Here is a 16,852-nt window from a genome sequence, read left to right on the forward strand (position 1 = left end):
TTTTTTTTTTTTTTTTTTTGTAATGTCTTTTTTTTTGTACCGTGAGTTGTTAATTTTTTTTATGTCGTCATTTGTAAAACGCACATTAATTAGTTCATCAATCCGCGATATATATCATGTGTCATCAAACAGTGGACCATCTACAAGTAGGAATATTGAACCCTCATTTAATCATTGTCGCGATTTAAATCTTGATTTCTATGAAGTAGATGAGTGTCAAGTAATTACGACCAACATGTCTAACGGTAAGTATACATATAATAACATCGTTGTTATAACAATGTTATGTGTGTGTGTAAGGAAAAAACTATCATGTATAAAAAAACCATTGGAAGTATATATTATGTTCAAATGTAATTATTATTATTATAACATCTAATAAGATGTTTATTATATTAGGGTGTGAGAATGGTACACTGAATGATGTGTGATATCTACTACTACGTATTTTGTACAATAATTCACCCATTATTTTAGTTGTTTTGATGTTTATTTTCTTTATTATAGTGAAATTGAGAATTGTTTGTGTGTTATATTGTCCAGGGGTTGAATTATCCACAAGGTGCAGCAAAGGAAGAATTTTGGAACATTTTGGACAAGTTTTGGAAGAAAAGGAAATTACCTAAGGAAGGAAAAGAAACAAGAATAAGAATTGGAAAAGAATTGGAAGCTGCCTCATGAGCCCAAGGCCCATCTATCTCCTATATATTCTACATATTCTCTACAATTTAAGGAGTTCCCAATCCTAGTTAGTTTTAGTTTATTTTTCCTCTCTTCTTTAGATTTCCCTAGTATAATTTAGATTAGTTTTACATTAGATTATTTAATTTCAAGCTTGGAATCTCGAATTGGAGTTGGATTTGTTATTCATTATCAGTAAAGTTCTCCTTTTAATTTCCCCTTATTTACTTTCTTTTCAGATTTCTTGCAATGTTTATGGTTATTTATTATTGCTTTGCTTTGTTTACTTTGATTCATGAGTAGTTAGCTTTTGGGTTTGGATTAGGTTTCTATTGTTATTCTTGATGCTAGGTTTATGATTATTGCATAAAGAGGATAATTTATTAACCTAGGGTTTTTATGTTTGAATTGGATTATAAATTCCTCTTATTGAAAATTGATGCGCAGCTTTTATTGATTTGCTTTGGAGAGAATTTCATCACAACGAAAGTTGGGTGAAAGACTCAACCTAACCAATTTCAACCCAATTTTTCCTACTATGAGAATATGGGTAATTTGGGGGCTTATAATGCTTTTGTGTTTTAAGGTTATGATTGATGCATCACGAAAGTGAGGCAATTTTAACATAATTCTAGTTTATTGATTACAAAAGTAGCTGAACTGAATTCTTGAGTGCATTGCCAATAAATCCCTTGGTTAATTATTTTTCCCTAATTCTAAGTTTGTTAGAGCATCAAGATTGCAATACCCCTAATCTGACACATTCTTTTATCATATAGTTTATTCCTTATTTAATTTGCATCTTTTATTTTATTTCCATTTCTTAATCTTAGTTTGCTTGGATTCTAGTGAATTTCAATACTTTAGTGCCTAGAATTCTACATATCATACAAGTACGTGCCATAGTCTCAATTCTCAGCAGAATGACATTTACACCCTCTTTTTACTATCACCATTTTACTCATCAATGTGCAAATGATATCAAGTCAAATTGTGATTCAGTTCTTCCGACTCAAAACAACTATCCCAATCTAAGTGCAGAAATGGATAAAGTGTTTAGTCATCAAACATACACATCAAACATACAAGATGGTTAGTTTATAAAAATTTAATTCTATAAAGTAAATGTTGACTCACAAGTTCTTAATATTCTATACAACAATTTCAGTGGAATCTGTAGACTTTGGTGACCCGAACGATACAAGTCAAAATCAAGAAACACAGTTAAATACTCAAGATGTTCTGTGAACGGGAAAATCAAACTGCCTAGAATCACACTACCTCTAAAGAAGTTATATGATCTCTTTTTTACACCGAGTGAGAGAAGCAAAAACTTTTTCTTCAAAATATAAGATCATATAATAACATGTTTTGTTTTACATCAATGGGTGCTAAGATAGACAAGACAATAAACAATGGGTCATCCCCTCCAATTTTCAGAATACATGGTCAGAACTTTCATCGTATTGGTAGCCTAATTCCACCATATGGGAGCTATCCGAATTTTGCACAATTGTATATTCATGATACTGATAATGAAATTGAAAACTGTATTGCTTCTGTCAGGTATAGTACATGATGTCACTATTTGTTAATTTTATCAATCCATTTAACAATTACTTTAACTAAATATAACGAGTAATTTTCTTTATTCCTTTATAATGAGAGAACATAGTTACACAGGATTTGCATGTTGAGGTGGTGGAGGACATTAAGGATGTTTTAGACGGGAATAATGTGTTGGTTAAATCATTCCGTATGGCCAAGGCAGAAATTGAGAGGAATCCATGTGTAGAGATAAAAATGAGATTAATTGGTAAGAGAACTAAAGATGCAAGAACTTATAACCTACCAACGACGTCAGAGGTTGCTGCACTTATTGTTGGTGATTTAGATCCATCCATGAGCCACAGAGATATTTTGGTTGAGAGCAATTCCGGGGTGCTCAAGTGAATTACTGAATTAAACCCATCATACTTACCACTGCAATATTCTGTTCTATTTCCTCACGGGGAAGATGGGTATAGAGAGGATATACAGTTTGCAACCAATGGCTCTAACAACAATAATGCAAGGCAACGTATATCTCAACGAGAGTATTTTCCTTATCGGCTACATGAAAGGTTGGAAGAGATTTCTAGCATATTGTATGCTAGGAGGTTTTTCCAACAATTTATAGTGGATGCATACACTATGGTTAAATCTGTCAGGCTTATATACATAAGGACACACCAAAAATCACTACGGTGCGAAGCTTTAAAAGGATTGACAGATGCGTTGACGCGGGGTGAAGTACAAGCTAGCACCCAAGGAAAGTGGATACTCCTACCATCAAGTTTTACGGGCGGAGCAAGGTACATGATCCAGAATTACCAGGATGCAATGGCCATTTGTAGACACATTGGTTACCCCAATCTATTTGTAACGTTCACATGTAATACAAAATGGCCTGAAATACAGCGATACATTACCAAGAGAAATCTCAATGCGGAAGACCGTCCAAATATTTTATGTCGTATATTCAAGATGAAATTGGATTGTCTAATAAAGGGAGTCAAGAATGGTGAACTTTTTGGTCCTGTGAAATCAGGTATACATTGAATTTCATTAAACACTATGTTTTTACTTTTGTCTGTGTATATCATGTTAAACTAATTTAAGATTATTATGTAATTGTAGTTATTTACACCATTGAGTTCCAAAAACGTGGACTGCCGCATGCACATATTCTAGTATTCCTCAAGAACAAAGCTGACATGACGAGTCCGACGTACATGGATTCAGTTATAAAGGCTGAGGTACCAGACAAGATAGTGGACATGGAATACTACAATGCAGTCGAGAAATTCATGGTTCACGGACCGTGTGGGATCGCTAGAAGAAATTATCCGTGCATGGTTAATGGAAAGTGTTCAAAACACTTCCCCAAACGATTTGTAGCAGAGTCTGGGTTTGACTAGGATGGGTATCCAGTTTACATGCGTCGAGACGATGGTAGAACAGTCAAGAAGAACGATATAGAACTAGATAGTCTACGTTGTCCCACATAATAGATACCTGCTTTTGAGGTACAAGGCCCATATCAACATAGAATGGTGCAACCAGTCGAGATCAATCAAGTACCTCTTCAAGTATGTCAATAAGGGTAATGACCGGGTTACGACAGAACTCTACAGTAGTACCACCGACGAAAACAGTGAGGGGGTGGTGGATGAGATTAATATGTACTACGATTGTAGATACGTTTCAGCATGCGAGGCAGCTTGGCGACTATTCAGTTCTGAAGTCCAATATCGGACACCGGCTGTTGAGAGATTAAGCTTCCACCTTCCAAATTGTCAGTCCCCGCTGATGATGAAAATATTGATAATGTTTTAGGTCGGGAAACAGTGCGACAAAGTATGTTCAAAGGATGGTTCGAAGCAAATAAGAAATATGAAGACTCACGTTTGTTAACATACATTGAAATGCCCAATATATTTGTTTGGAAGAAAGATATTCGAGAGTGGCATCCAAAGAAGAAGGGGTTCTCAATTGGTCGCATCTTCTTTGTACCTCCTGGTAGCGGTGAAGTATATCATCTTAGATGTCTTCTAAATATTGTTCGTGGACCAACCAGTTTTAAGGACATTATGCCATTTAATGGGGTAGAATACATGACATTTAGGGATGCATGTTATGCGCGTGGATTATTAGATGACGACAAAGAGTATATTGATGCAATTGAGGAAGCAAGCCATTGGTCAACTGGACATGCGATAAGGAAGTTGTTTGTTATATTGTTGCTATCAAACTCATTATCCAGACCTGAACATGTATGGCATGAGGTGTGGCATCATTTAGCAGAAGATGCTCAATTCATGTATAGGAAACGACTAAATAAACCAAGTTTTACAATCATGCATAAAACATACATTTAATTGTATTTATGTATATTAAAATAGATAAAATTTATACATATACACACACACACACACATACATATGAATACATTTATACAATAACTAACACCTTACAGTACTATTACTTTTTTCGTGTTTACAGTCTTTATACTAAGAGAGTGAGAAAACAAACTTCTATTTGATTGAACTAGAAAAAATGTTGATGGTACACAATAAGTCTCTTAAAGACTTTCCTCCGATGCCAACATCTAACATGGATGATTCAAGATTGGTTGATAACATATTGTTGTTTGAGGAGTTGAACTATGATTGTGAAACACTCCAAGTAGAGAGCAAAGAATTGGCATCAAGATTGACTGATGAGCATAAAGAGATCTACAACACAATTATCCAGGATCTATCTAATGGCAGTGGTGAGTTGTTCTTCGTTTTTGGTTACGGTGGTACTGGGAAAACTTATCTATGGAGGGCATTGTCAGCAACATTGCGAGCTAGCGGTGATATTGTTATTAATGTGGCATCCAGTGGCATAGCATCATTGTTACTTCCTGGTGGTCGAACTGCTCATTCAAGATTTTCCATCCCTATTGCAATAAACGAAGACTCCACATGTAATATTAAACAAGGTAGCCATCTAGCCGAATTGATTGTCCGGAGTAAATTGATTATATGGGACGAAGCTCCTATGATGCACAAACACTGTTTTGAAGCATTGGATAGGACGATGAGAGATTTGCTTCGATTTCAAAATCTGAATAGTGCTAACCAAACATTTGGTGGAAAGACAATGGTGTTTGGTGGCGATTTCTGGCAAATATTACCAATTGTACCAAAAGGATCTAGACAGGATATTGTTTCTGCAACAATCAACTCATCGTATCTATGGAACAGTTGTAAGGTTTTGAGGTTGACAAAAAACCTTCGATTAAACCGGAGCATGCCGGGGATTGACATGAAAAAACTAGAGGACTTTGCAGATTGGATTTCGAGTATAGGTGATGGAACTATGGGTGGTCAAAGTGATGGTCATGCGGAGGTAGAGATACCAAACGAACTGTTATTACCATCTAATGGAGACCCAATTATCAACATAGTTGCAAGTACGTTCCCTATGTTCATGTCTGGGAATTCAGATTACAGCCTTCTTGAAGGTCGAGCTATATTAGCACCAATCCTTGACGTCGTTAACTCCATCAACGAGTACATGAGTGATTTGCATACTGGGGATAGTAGGACGTACAACAGCTGTGATAGTGTGTGTAAATCAGACTCAAATGGCAACTTACTTGATGATGTGCACACTCATGAGTTTCTAAATGGTATAAGGGCATCCGGCATTCCAAACCATTCTTTGACTCTAAAGGTCGAGTCACCTGTTATGTTGTTGAGGAATATAGACCATTCACGTGGACTATGCAATGGAACTAGGTTGGTTATTACGAAGTTAGCAGATCACGCTATTGAAGGCAAGATTATGTTTGGAAACAATGCAGGAACCAAAGTGTTGGTCCCTCGAATGACTATGACACCATCGGATCCGAGATTACCTTTCAAATTCCAAAGAAGACAGTTTCCTTTAATATTGTCATATGCAATGACAATTAACAAGAGTCAAGGGCAAACACTATCACACGTTGGCTTACTTTTAAAGAAACCGGTTTTTGTTCATGGTCAATTGTACGTTTCTGCTTCTAGGGTGAGCAATCCAAACGGATTGAAATTTTTTATTTGTAATGACTCGAACAATGTTAGTACGTCAACTACTAACGTTGTTTACCATGAAGTGTTTAATAATGTGTAATATTTTATTATTTACATAATATATAGAATGACCATTAGTTTTTGTTAAATACGGAGTATTAAATTGTTGTTCATATTTTTTTTGTTCGCCAAATACCTTTAGCGTAATGGGCGTCTAATGAATAAATTCATTTTGATCACTTGAAATGCTACAAACAAATCTTCAATACTTAACCGTGCATCGCACGGGACAATACTAGTTTAACATAAAATTCTAGAAATTATCTATAATATTTTAAAAATCCTTTAAAAAAAAAGTCTAGATCCATAAATTATGTCAAATTAACAATAATTGAAGCATGTGCTCCATCTCAACTAAAAATTTAAGCTAATAGTTGGATTGCACGTTTATGTTTATATATTGGCTATGTTTGGCAAACCTAGCTGAAAAGGTAGTTGAAAGTTGAAAATTGTTTCCATAATTTTCATGGTTTTTCATACATGGCTGATTAATAGTTTTCACCCTTCATTAATCGATCAAACATTTTGTTGGGGACATAACTGAAGGTCGTCACCGTTGAATTAATATAATTAATCAAGTAAAAATTGCGAACATTAATCATGGAATTTTATTTAATTTGTTCATTTATGTGATTTGTCACACCCATTTTGTTATTATATTTATTAATTTAAGGAATAAGAATCAAACAGACCATCCAACTACACAGAAAAATGCAATTAGGCCACTGAACTCAAAAAAACTACAATTAGGTCCCTTAACAACACAAATTGATGCAATTTCACAAAAAATGACCTATTTACCTGTTTAGAAGCTTACATGTCGGTTTCTGAATTTTAAAATATTTATTTTACTTTTATTTTAATAATTTTAAATACAAAAAATTTACAATTTAAAATTTAAAATTTGAAATTAAAAATATATATTAATAATAAAAATTAAAAAAATAAATAAATAAATAAATAAAACCTTGCCGGAGACGAAGGGGTTTCCGGCTCTTTTTTTTATTTAATAAATAAATTAATTATTTAATTTAAAATTATTTTTAAATATTATTTTTTAAATTGGTAACCGGCAAATTGGATAAACAAGTCATTTTGGACTAAATTGTATAAGTTTGTGTTGTTCAGGGACCCAATCACATTTTTTTAGTTCGATGGCGTAATTGTAGTTTGGTGTGCAGTTTAGTGGCCTATTTGACCCTTATTCCTTAACTTAATGTTTGAAATTAATTATGGTGTCATATAATTCTCAAAAAGAAGTAATCATAATAATATTAATCAATTTGATTATATTACCCCTAGTTTTAACACCTATTTAACAGAAATCTTAACGGAAGACTATTTGTGGTCAAAAATGAAAGTCAGATGACCATTTGTGGTCGAATTGAAAGTCGAACACTAAAAGAAGTATTAGCCTAATAGTCATAGGATCATTTGTGGTATTAACTCTTAATAAAATATAAAGTAAGAACATATATTTGAAATATATAAAGTAAAACAAAATATTTATAATTCATAAGATTAGTTCATACAAAAAATTAATGTTCAAACACAAATGTCAAATTCAAATTACAACCAAACATATTGAAGAGAAAAGGCCAAAAGGGTTTTAATTGGGATGGGTAAAGGATGTCATTTATTTAAAATAATAAGGATAAAGATGAAAAAAAAAGTTAAAAAGATACTAGCTTATTTTTTAAAAGCTACCAAAGTAGCTTTTCAAAATAAGCTCTTATTTTGAGAACATTACCAAACAAAACTTATAACTTATTAGTAGCTTAAAATAAGTTATAAACTCCTAAATAAGCTCTATCAAATAGTGATACACCATATGAAAATTTCTTTATGAAATTTTCATTTCCAAAATTTCAAAATATCACATATTGGTATGTTAATACTATCTTAAGGTTTTTCCATACATACATATATAATATGAATTAAAAATATTGTGTTAACCACAACGTTTTTAAGTTCAACTCCTTTGTCTCTCTGTTCGAGTTGTTTATTGACTTTCTCAATTACAACTAATTAACTATGCACAAATTAGGTTGATTTACCTCCTTATAGTATTATGCCCACTGTAATTTGAGTTTTACCCAAAATGTACATTGAGTTGTGAGTAGTGACTTCGAAGTTTTGGTAAATCAAAATAGTGTTAAAATATTCATCTTTGTTGGACATGGTTAAGTTAGTAGCACACTATATGAAGAATGCTAGTTTCATGGACATTGTCATGGTAATTGCAAAATCAAGCAACAATCTATACTCCACTAGTCCACTTCTTCCATCACTTGGGGACAAGTTGCAGATGAACAGCTGAAGAGCCTCAGAAAAGAAGCAAAGTTTATAATAATAATTATTAAAAAAAAAAAAAAACATTCCAGAAATCCAACAGTTAGCCTACTTGCAGCTTCAGTATCAACAGTGGTAGTCAAAGAGAATGCAAACTTCTGGCATCATGTGCTCACCATTTTCAGGAAAAGCAAGACAGGAACATTTCACCTCTGCATCATCCGCTTTCCTGGTCTGACTAGGTTCATGTTTTATCAGCCAAACATTATCTGTCATGCAATGGGAACACTGCTCATACATGGAGTTCTATCAGGCAAGCTGGCAGCTGGTTGGGGAGAATTGTTCAACAAACTAACATTGCCATGTTGATCATTTGGGCTAAACTCGTTAGGGCCCGTAAGCTGTAAAAGCTGAACAAGAGAGGAAAATATCTCGTGCCTCGATACGAACCTGTTCGCCTGCATGAACACCGTTGGAAGAATAAGTCACAACAGCTCAAATGGAATAGATTGATTTTAACATCTACCAGTCTTTTAGTGTGTTATTTACCTCAGCCTCAACAATGTAGTGTGCACATATCTTAGCCTCGTGAACTTCCATGAAACCCGTCAATATATTCAAGCCAAAACCTCGGATTATATCTACTATCTCCAGAAAGAAGCCTTGTTCTTGACAGAGGATCTGAAACAAAAAGGATATGATAAGTATTTCGCAATCTGGAAATAAGGATTTGTTTGGTAATCTAGAAAGGAACGGGAAGTCACCTCTATAAGCATTTGGCCTGGAGTACTAANATAAATAAATAAAACCTTGCCGGAGACGAAGGGGTCTCCGGCACCCCTTCGTCTCCGTCCAGCCACGAAGACGAAGGGGAGCCGAAGACGCCTTCGTCTCTGACCAGTCACGGAGACGAAGGGTCCCCGGCACCCCTTCGTCTCCATGGTTGGACGGAGGAGAAGGGGACGACGAATGGTCCCCTTCGTCTCCGTCCAGCCACGAAGACGAAGGGGTGTCGGAGACCCCTTCGTCTCCGGCTTGCCATGGAGACGGCCGGAGACGAAGGGGTTTCCGGCTCTTTTTTTTATTTAATAAATAAATTAATTATTTAATTTAAAATTATTTTTAAATATTATTTTTTAAATTGGTAACCGGCAAATTGGATAAACAAGTCATTTTGGACTAAATTGTATAAGTTTGTGTTGTTCAGGGACCCAATCACATTTTTTTAGTTCGATGGCGTAATTGTAGTTTGGTGTGCAGTTTAGTGGCCTATTTGACCCTTATTCCTTAACTTAATGTTTGAAATTAATTATGGTGTCATATAATTCTCAAAAAGAAGTAATCATAATAATATTAATCAATTTGATTATATTACCCCTAGTTTTAACACCTATTTAACAGAAATCTTAACGGAAGACTATTTGTGGTCAAAAATGAAAGTCAGATGACCATTTGTGGTCGAATTGAAAGTCGAACACTAAAAGAAGTATTAGCCTAATAGTCATAGGATCATTTGTGGTATTAACTCTTAATAAAATATAAAGTAAGAACATATATTTGAAATATATAAAGTAAAACAAAATATTTATAATTCATAAGATTAGTTCATACAAAAAATTAATGTTCAAACACAAATGTCAAATTCAAATTACAACCAAACATATTGAAGAGAAAAGGCCAAAAGGGTTTTAATTGGGATGGGTAAAGGATGTCATTTATTTAAAATAATAAGGATAAAGATGAAAAAAAAAGTTAAAAAGATACTAGCTTATTTTTTAAAAGCTACCAAAGTAGCTTTTCAAAATAAGCTCTTATTTTGAGAACATTACCAAACAAAACTTATAACTTATTAGTAGCTTAAAATAAGTTATAAACTCCTAAATAAGCTCTATCAAATAGTGATACACCATATGAAAATTTCTTTATGAAATTTTCATTTCCAAAATTTCAAAATATCACATATTGGTATGTTAATACTATCTTAAGGTTTTTCCATACATACATATATAATATGAATTAAAAATATTGTGTTAACCACAACGTTTTTAAGTTCAACTCCTTTGTCTCTCTGTTCGAGTTGTTTATTGACTTTCTCAATTACAACTAATTAACTATGCACAAATTAGGTTGATTTACCTCCTTATAGTATTATGCCCACTGTAATTTGAGTTTTACCCAAAATGTACATTGAGTTGTGAGTAGTGACTTCGAAGTTTTGGTAAATCAAAATAGTGTTAAAATATTCATCTTTGTTGGACATGGTTAAGTTAGTAGCACACTATATGAAGAATGCTAGTTTCATGGACATTGTCATGGTAATTGCAAAATCAAGCAACAATCTATACTCCACTAGTCCACTTCTTCCATCACTTGGGGACAAGTTGCAGATGAACAGCTGAAGAGCCTCAGAAAAGAAGCAAAGTTTATAATAATAATTATTAAAAAAAAAAAAAAACATTCCAGAAATCCAACAGTTAGCCTACTTGCAGCTTCAGTATCAACAGTGGTAGTCAAAGAGAATGCAAACTTCTGGCATCATGTGCTCACCATTTTCAGGAAAAGCAAGACAGGAACATTTCACCTCTGCATCATCCGCTTTCCTGGTCTGACTAGGTTCATGTTTTATCAGCCAAACATTATCTGTCATGCAATGGGAACACTGCTCATACATGGAGTTCTATCAGGCAAGCTGGCAGCTGGTTGGGGAGAATTGTTCAACAAACTAACATTGCCATGTTGATCATTTGGGCTAAACTCGTTAGGGCCCGTAAGCTGTAAAAGCTGAACAAGAGAGGAAAATATCTCGTGCCTCGATACGAACCTGTTCGCCTGCATGAACACCGTTGGAAGAATAAGTCACAACAGCTCAAATGGAATAGATTGATTTTAACATCTACCAGTCTTTTAGTGTGTTATTTACCTCAGCCTCAACAATGTAGTGTGCACATATCTTAGCCTCGTGAACTTCCATGAAACCCGTCAATATATTCAAGCCAAAACCTCGGATTATATCTACTATCTCCAGAAAGAAGCCTTGTTCTTGACAGAGGATCTGAAACAAAAAGGATATGATAAGTATTTCGCAATCTGGAAATAAGGATTTGTTTGGTAATCTAGAAAGGAACGGGAAGTCACCTCTATAAGCATTTGGCCTGGAGTACTAAGATCCTCAACTATCAGCGGGCAAATCATTGTTTCGTTTTCAATTTCACAAGCCCACGTGACTCCATTAGCAACGTTGTTGGAATGGTTCTGATCCTTTCTATCCTGAAGGCCAAATTAGCATGTCGGTTAATACATGATAAATAGTTAAATACCACCTAAAAGAGCATTATGTGTGTGCTTAAATTGTTGAAACATATGAAAATTTTACCTTAAGTGCTTCAGTTTTCGCAAGTCTTTTAGCATGTTTTGTAACACTTTGCAAGAAATGCAGCTGCTTTATGGTTCGATGTAGCAACCGGTCAATGCTCATCTGTATACCATTCAATAAAGTCGTAAGTTTTAAAGGCTCTTTCCTCTTTCAGCGAAATAAGAACATAGGAAATTTTATACCTTCTCTCCGTTAGGGATGAGTTCTCTGAGCTCTGCAAGACGTGCATAGGTCTGCAAACGATCTTTTGGAATAGGTCGGGATCCTGGTTTTCCCTTTTTCTTGATAGCTTTTGAGGGTTTTTCATGCCCCTTTGCCTGTAAATCGGGGTTTCCAACATTTATACTGCGACTATCACCTATCCATGATCCTGAATTGAACTTTGTAACAGTCTCTATACTGGTTTGAAACCCATCCAGACTATAAAGATCTGAAGGCTTCATCATATTACTACTCGGGGAAAAACTTTCAAATCTCCTCCTTTTAGACGTTGATAACGACTGATTATTGAGACCTGGTCTGTCAAATGAACAAGAACTTCTAGCAGTTCCATATAAAAGCTGGTCTAGGCCTAAATTCGAGAATAGCGTATTAGATGGCCTTTTGGAGCCAACTGAGTGCTCCGAGGTGCATCCTGAACTAGAAGTACCATAATCCCAGTTATGACTACTTGTTGCTGACCGTAGATTGTTATCCCACTTCTCTGGCTTTTTACACTCAAAATCATTGGACAAGTTATTGATGAAAGGCGTTTTCAAACATTTCTCATTCTGATGGGAGTTGAAGGCATTGGTAATGGAACTCTCTGTCGATACAGAAGGATCGCCACCACAATTGAACATAAACTGCTTGTTCATATTGGATGGCGAGGGAATGAGTCCCACTGCACATGATAAGTCATCCCCGAGAGAATCAGCCATGAGACTCTCGACAAAGTCATCTGTTACACGGGACGACTCATCAGATGTGCAAACACTAGTTGGTTTTTGAACTAGTTTTCGTAATTCATCTGCTGATGACTCCATAACCAACCTCTCTGCTGCATTTTGAGTACTATTAGTGAAATGCTCAAAATGCGGGGCAACCATACCAGATGCAAGATTTTCCCGGGATGAAGTTGCATATGAAGCTTCAGAACTCCATCTACTAAAAGGTTGGGACATGTTGAAGTAATTATCAGACCCGAGGAGGGGAGACTGCTGCAACAGACGATCACTTGCATAGCAGTCAAAACCGGTTTGATTTTCCATGCTTACATTCGTAATTTGATCATCCACCGGGGACGAGTTAGCTACTGGAAACGATTGAACGACATCCATAAGAAGATTTCCATTGATAAGATCTTCAACATCTAGCCATGGAAGAATATCGGGACTCATAAAGCTAGAACTATTGCTGATTTGTGAAGCAAATGACCAAGCAGGATCACAAAATTCACTATTTAAGAAAGACGATGAAGTTCCTGATAGAATTGCCTCCTGTTCCATTTCCTTAAAGTGTTGTTTCATTTCATCCACAAATCCAATCCTCCCTGGAAGGTGCAAAAACATCATAAGATGAATATGTTAATGGAAATAGTCGATTCATGTTCAGCAAAACAGTTGTTGATCTTGCAAAAAACCAGCAAGAATCTCAACAGATTTAGTACTCTTTGCCAAGATTCATACTATAAGTCAGATTAAGGATCATGAACTCAACAGCAATGCACATAAAGACTAATAGCAAAAGACAATAACTTTAACTAAAACATATATTTTTTTGATCCCATTAAAATTCAGAATCATCCCACCTAATAACACAACAATTTCCTGATTAATACCCAAGAATTTGAATGCCATAAATCTTAAAAATCACCAAACTATTTACACTAAAACACATGTCTGATGCTTAAGACTAACCAGGAAAAGAATCACAAACACAAAAATTTGAGGTAACTAATAAAATTGACACTTCCATTAAAGAGTAATGTTTTTCACATAAAGTTAAACAATATTTCAAAAGCTTGTGCTTTATTGTGTAATATACAAAGTGCAATTTCATCAATGTTGACATGAAATAAAAGTTGAACAAAAGCCAAAGAAATTCAAATAAGACAAATGAAGAGGATGAAAACAGATCAAATAAACCAAAAAAGGGATTATAATAAAAACAAAAGCTTTTTCCTAACAATAAAAAAGTAGATATCTATTTATCTCAATAATTTACACTCCCATCAAATCACTCCCCCTGTACAGAAATAAGAAATTGCAGTCCAAGAAAAAGAAGAAGAAGAAGACAGAAGCTAGCACGTAGCAAGATTTTCTTAAATTTGTTTTATGAATATTAATCAGTCCATGAAATCCAAACTTATTATCTTTAAAAATGAAAAAGAAAAGAATAGACTTTGAAAACAGATTTTTATTTTCTCTGGTCAAAAAGAAAGAACTTGAAGAGCTTACAATGAATTTCAGTGATCAGAAAACACCATGAAACAGGCTATTGAAGATTGATGCAGTCTTCTCCTTCACTCATTTGAACACTGGAAGTAACCCAAAGAAGAAATGCAGCTATGTATAGTATGGCTTCCCTATACACACACAACAAATCAAATAACCAAACCCCAGAACTGAACTAAACTGTTCTAATCACAGCTAAGTCTCAGTGGTTTTGAAGGAGTGAACAAATGAAGAGGCCACGTATGGGAAATCTTGTGAAAAGCAAGGTGTTCAGAAAAGACGAAATGGGGAACAGAAGGGGGATCAGGAGAGCTAAAGAAAACAGAAAGATGGAGAGGAATTATAAAGTGGGATTTTAACAGAGAGATTCAGATTGGTGTGTGTGTGTGTGTGTATGTATAGATGAGGTGGGGACAAAGCAGAGAGAAGGATGCATGACTGTCCCTGGTCTTGCCTATGCAAATAAACAAAGAGGAGAAAGTTAAAAACAAGCTGGTCCAAGATATACAGGCCGGGAACATAGATTTTCCTTATTTATGTTGTGCATTTGTATATATAATAATCTTTTCGAGTGCCGAGATAAATTCACAATCACTGCTCCTAATAAAGATAGACTCAGTTAGAATACTGTTAGATAATAATTTAATGAAAAAAGAAAAATACTTACTCCTAAATTTTACTCTTGGTGTGTTTAAATTTGATTGGAGAAAAAAAATTGATAAATATCATGGCCCCTATTAAATTTAGCAATTAAAACACGTCAAATTATAGAAAGTAAAATATGGGAGTATGAATCGGAAGTACATATACTCATATAGAATCACGCATGGAAAAATTGCAATTTTTGTCTCTAAGTTATAGGATAATTATATAATTCGTACATGAGTGTTGGTCATGCTTACTTTTTGTTCCTACGTTATCATTGACATTGTTTTTTTATTCTTTCGTGCTCACTTTTGGTCTGTGAGTCATACTAAAATTGCAAAATTCTTTTTGATGAAAAGTACGTATGACCAATACTTCAAATTTCGTCCCTAATGTTTTATTAGTAAATGGACGAAAAATGCAACGTCAATGATAACTTAGAGATGAAAAGTGAGTATGACCAACACTTAGAAACGAATTCTACAATTACTCTATATAACTTAGGAATGAAAAGTATAATTTTCCATAATCAAGTTTATACGCTTCTGGTACTATAATCATGTCCTATCTACCACCCACTCCTTTTGTGGCATTAATAATTCTAGAAATGTCCATATCGCCATATAAGACTAATTTATTTGAGATAAAATTATTTAATTCAAGTCTAATTTTGAGGTAATATTATTCAAATCTCATTCTATGATCTTGTACATAGGTGACTCTGATATCAAATATAGAATGATATTGGTCCGTCTCAACTAAAAATCTAAGCTCATACTTAGACTACACATTTTTATTTTATATATTATATATTCAATATGGGAAAAGATTGACCTAAGGCTATTTAAATTTAATGTTTAATTTGACTACAAGATCTTTAAGTTGAATGAATTTATGTCAAGATTCAAATGATATATTATAATTATGATCAATTTTAATGCTCTTACACACCTTTTTTCAAATCTATTTTGGGGGGTCCATTTTAATTTCCTTGCCCCTATTTGGGACTCTCATTTATTACATCATATTTCATTGAGTTTTGTATTATAAAGGTGTTTGGAAATCACTTTATTCTATTATTATACCCGATAAAAGTTTTTTTTTCTCTCTCTAGTATTATTAGACTTCATGAATTTATTAATGGAATAGTAATTTATTTTTTGTATAATTGTGATGATACTGTAAATCTTATCATTTTAATAATAAAATAATAATAATTGGAAACCATGTTGATGAATTATGTATGACAATAGAAATTAATTTCTGGGCCAACTATAATGATAAATAATTATAATATCTTAATATTATGATTATACTTGTACACTTTATTTTACACACACAAAAAAAAAAAACAAAACAAAAAACAAAAACAAAAAAACAAAAAAACTATTAAGAAACATTTGTCTTCTTTTGAAGCGTAGCTTTGTAGCGATTTTTTTAAAAATACTATATTTAAGTATTGAAATGTAATGCCAATGGTCTTGTGGTCTGGTGGTACAAAGTGATTGTTTCAAATGGGAGTAGAGGTGTGCAAATTACCAAAAAATTTTGGTTAACCGTAACCAGATTGAAAATTTTCGGTTAACCATAACCGAATTGAAAAAATCTGGTTCGGTTAATGGTTAAAGGAATCTTGAAAATTCGGTTAACGGTTAATTCGGTTCGAAACGGTCGGTAATCGAATTAACTGAACGGTTAACCGAATTTATATATATTATGGATTGAAGATTTGAAGTTATGGATGTTTGGAGTTTATAATTTGT

General features: G+C 34.0%; 4 protein-coding genes across 4 annotated transcripts; 2 read left to right on the forward strand and 2 right to left on the reverse strand.

Annotated features, from left to right (window-relative positions):
• Positions 1 to 2,874: 2,874 nt before the first annotated feature.
• On the forward strand, positions 2,875 to 4,601 carry LOC115999494. Its single transcript, XM_031239343.1, has 4 exons — positions 2,875 to 3,271; positions 3,361 to 3,631; positions 3,735 to 4,018; positions 4,060 to 4,601. The coding sequence occupies exons 1-4, from the start codon at positions 2,875 to 2,877 to the stop codon at positions 4,599 to 4,601; spliced, it is 1,494 nt and encodes a 497-aa protein (XP_031095203.1).
• Positions 4,602 to 4,779: 178 nt separating this feature from the next.
• On the forward strand, positions 4,780 to 6,384 carry LOC115999495 (ATP-dependent DNA helicase pif1-like). The gene has a single exon (XM_031239344.1). It carries the CDS (start codon positions 4,780 to 4,782, stop codon positions 6,382 to 6,384), a length of 1,605 nt encoding a protein of 534 aa, XP_031095204.1.
• Positions 6,385 to 8,581: 2,197 nt separating this feature from the next.
• LOC116000413 (transcription factor bHLH157-like) lies at positions 8,582 to 9,422 on the reverse strand. Its single transcript, XM_031240495.1, has 3 exons — positions 9,401 to 9,422; positions 9,186 to 9,317; positions 8,582 to 9,094 (listed from the first exon to the last, which is right to left on the reverse strand). Exons 1-3 carry the CDS (start codon positions 9,410 to 9,412, stop codon positions 8,909 to 8,911), a joined length of 330 nt encoding a protein of 109 aa, XP_031096355.1. The 5' UTR covers positions 9,413 to 9,422; the 3' UTR covers positions 8,582 to 8,908.
• A 1,530-nt stretch (positions 9,423 to 10,952) lies between these two features.
• Positions 10,953 to 14,846, reverse strand: LOC115998663. The gene is made up of 6 exons (XM_031238285.1): positions 14,448 to 14,846; positions 12,192 to 13,540; positions 12,010 to 12,111; positions 11,772 to 11,903; positions 11,557 to 11,688; positions 10,953 to 11,465 (listed from the first exon to the last, which is right to left on the reverse strand). Exons 2-6 carry the CDS (start codon positions 13,515 to 13,517, stop codon positions 11,280 to 11,282), a joined length of 1,878 nt encoding a protein of 625 aa, XP_031094145.1. The 5' UTR covers positions 13,518 to 13,540; positions 14,448 to 14,846; the 3' UTR covers positions 10,953 to 11,279.
• Between the last annotated feature and the right edge of the window lie 2,006 nt (positions 14,847 to 16,852).

Source organism: Ipomoea triloba, chromosome 12, assembly GCF_003576645.1.
Source record: "Ipomoea triloba cultivar NCNSP0323 chromosome 12, ASM357664v1".
In the NCBI taxonomy this organism is placed as follows: Eukaryota; Viridiplantae; Streptophyta; class Magnoliopsida; order Solanales; family Convolvulaceae; genus Ipomoea; species Ipomoea triloba.

Coding starts and splice junctions, on each gene's coding strand:
- LOC115999494 (XM_031239343.1), top strand. CDS start 2,875: ATGGTTAAATCTGTCAGGCTTATATACATAAGGACACACCAAAAATCA. Junction 3,632..3,734: donor CGATTTGTAGCAGAGTCTGG/GTTTGACTAGGA, acceptor CCCACATAATAG/ATACCTGCTTTTGAGGTACA. Junction 4,019..4,059: donor AAGCTTCCACCTTCCAAATT/GTCAGTCCCCGC, acceptor ATAATGTTTTAG/GTCGGGAAACAGTGCGACAA.
- LOC115999495 (XM_031239344.1), top strand. CDS start 4,780: ATGTTGATGGTACACAATAAGTCTCTTAAAGACTTTCCTCCGATGCCA.
- LOC116000413 (XM_031240495.1), bottom strand. Junction 9,095..9,185: donor ACTACATTGTTGAGGCTGAG/GTAAATAACACA, acceptor GTGTTCATGCAG/GCGAACAGGTTCGTATCGAG.
- LOC115998663 (XM_031238285.1), bottom strand. CDS start 13,517: ATGAAACAACACTTTAAGGAAATGGAACAGGAGGCAATTCTATCAGGA. Junction 12,112..12,191: donor TCATCCCTAACGGAGAGAAG/GTATAAAATTTC, acceptor AATGGTATACAG/ATGAGCATTGACCGGTTGCT. Junction 11,466..11,556: donor ACTACATTGTTGAGGCTGAG/GTAAATAACACA, acceptor GTGTTCATGCAG/GCGAACAGGTTCGTATCGAG.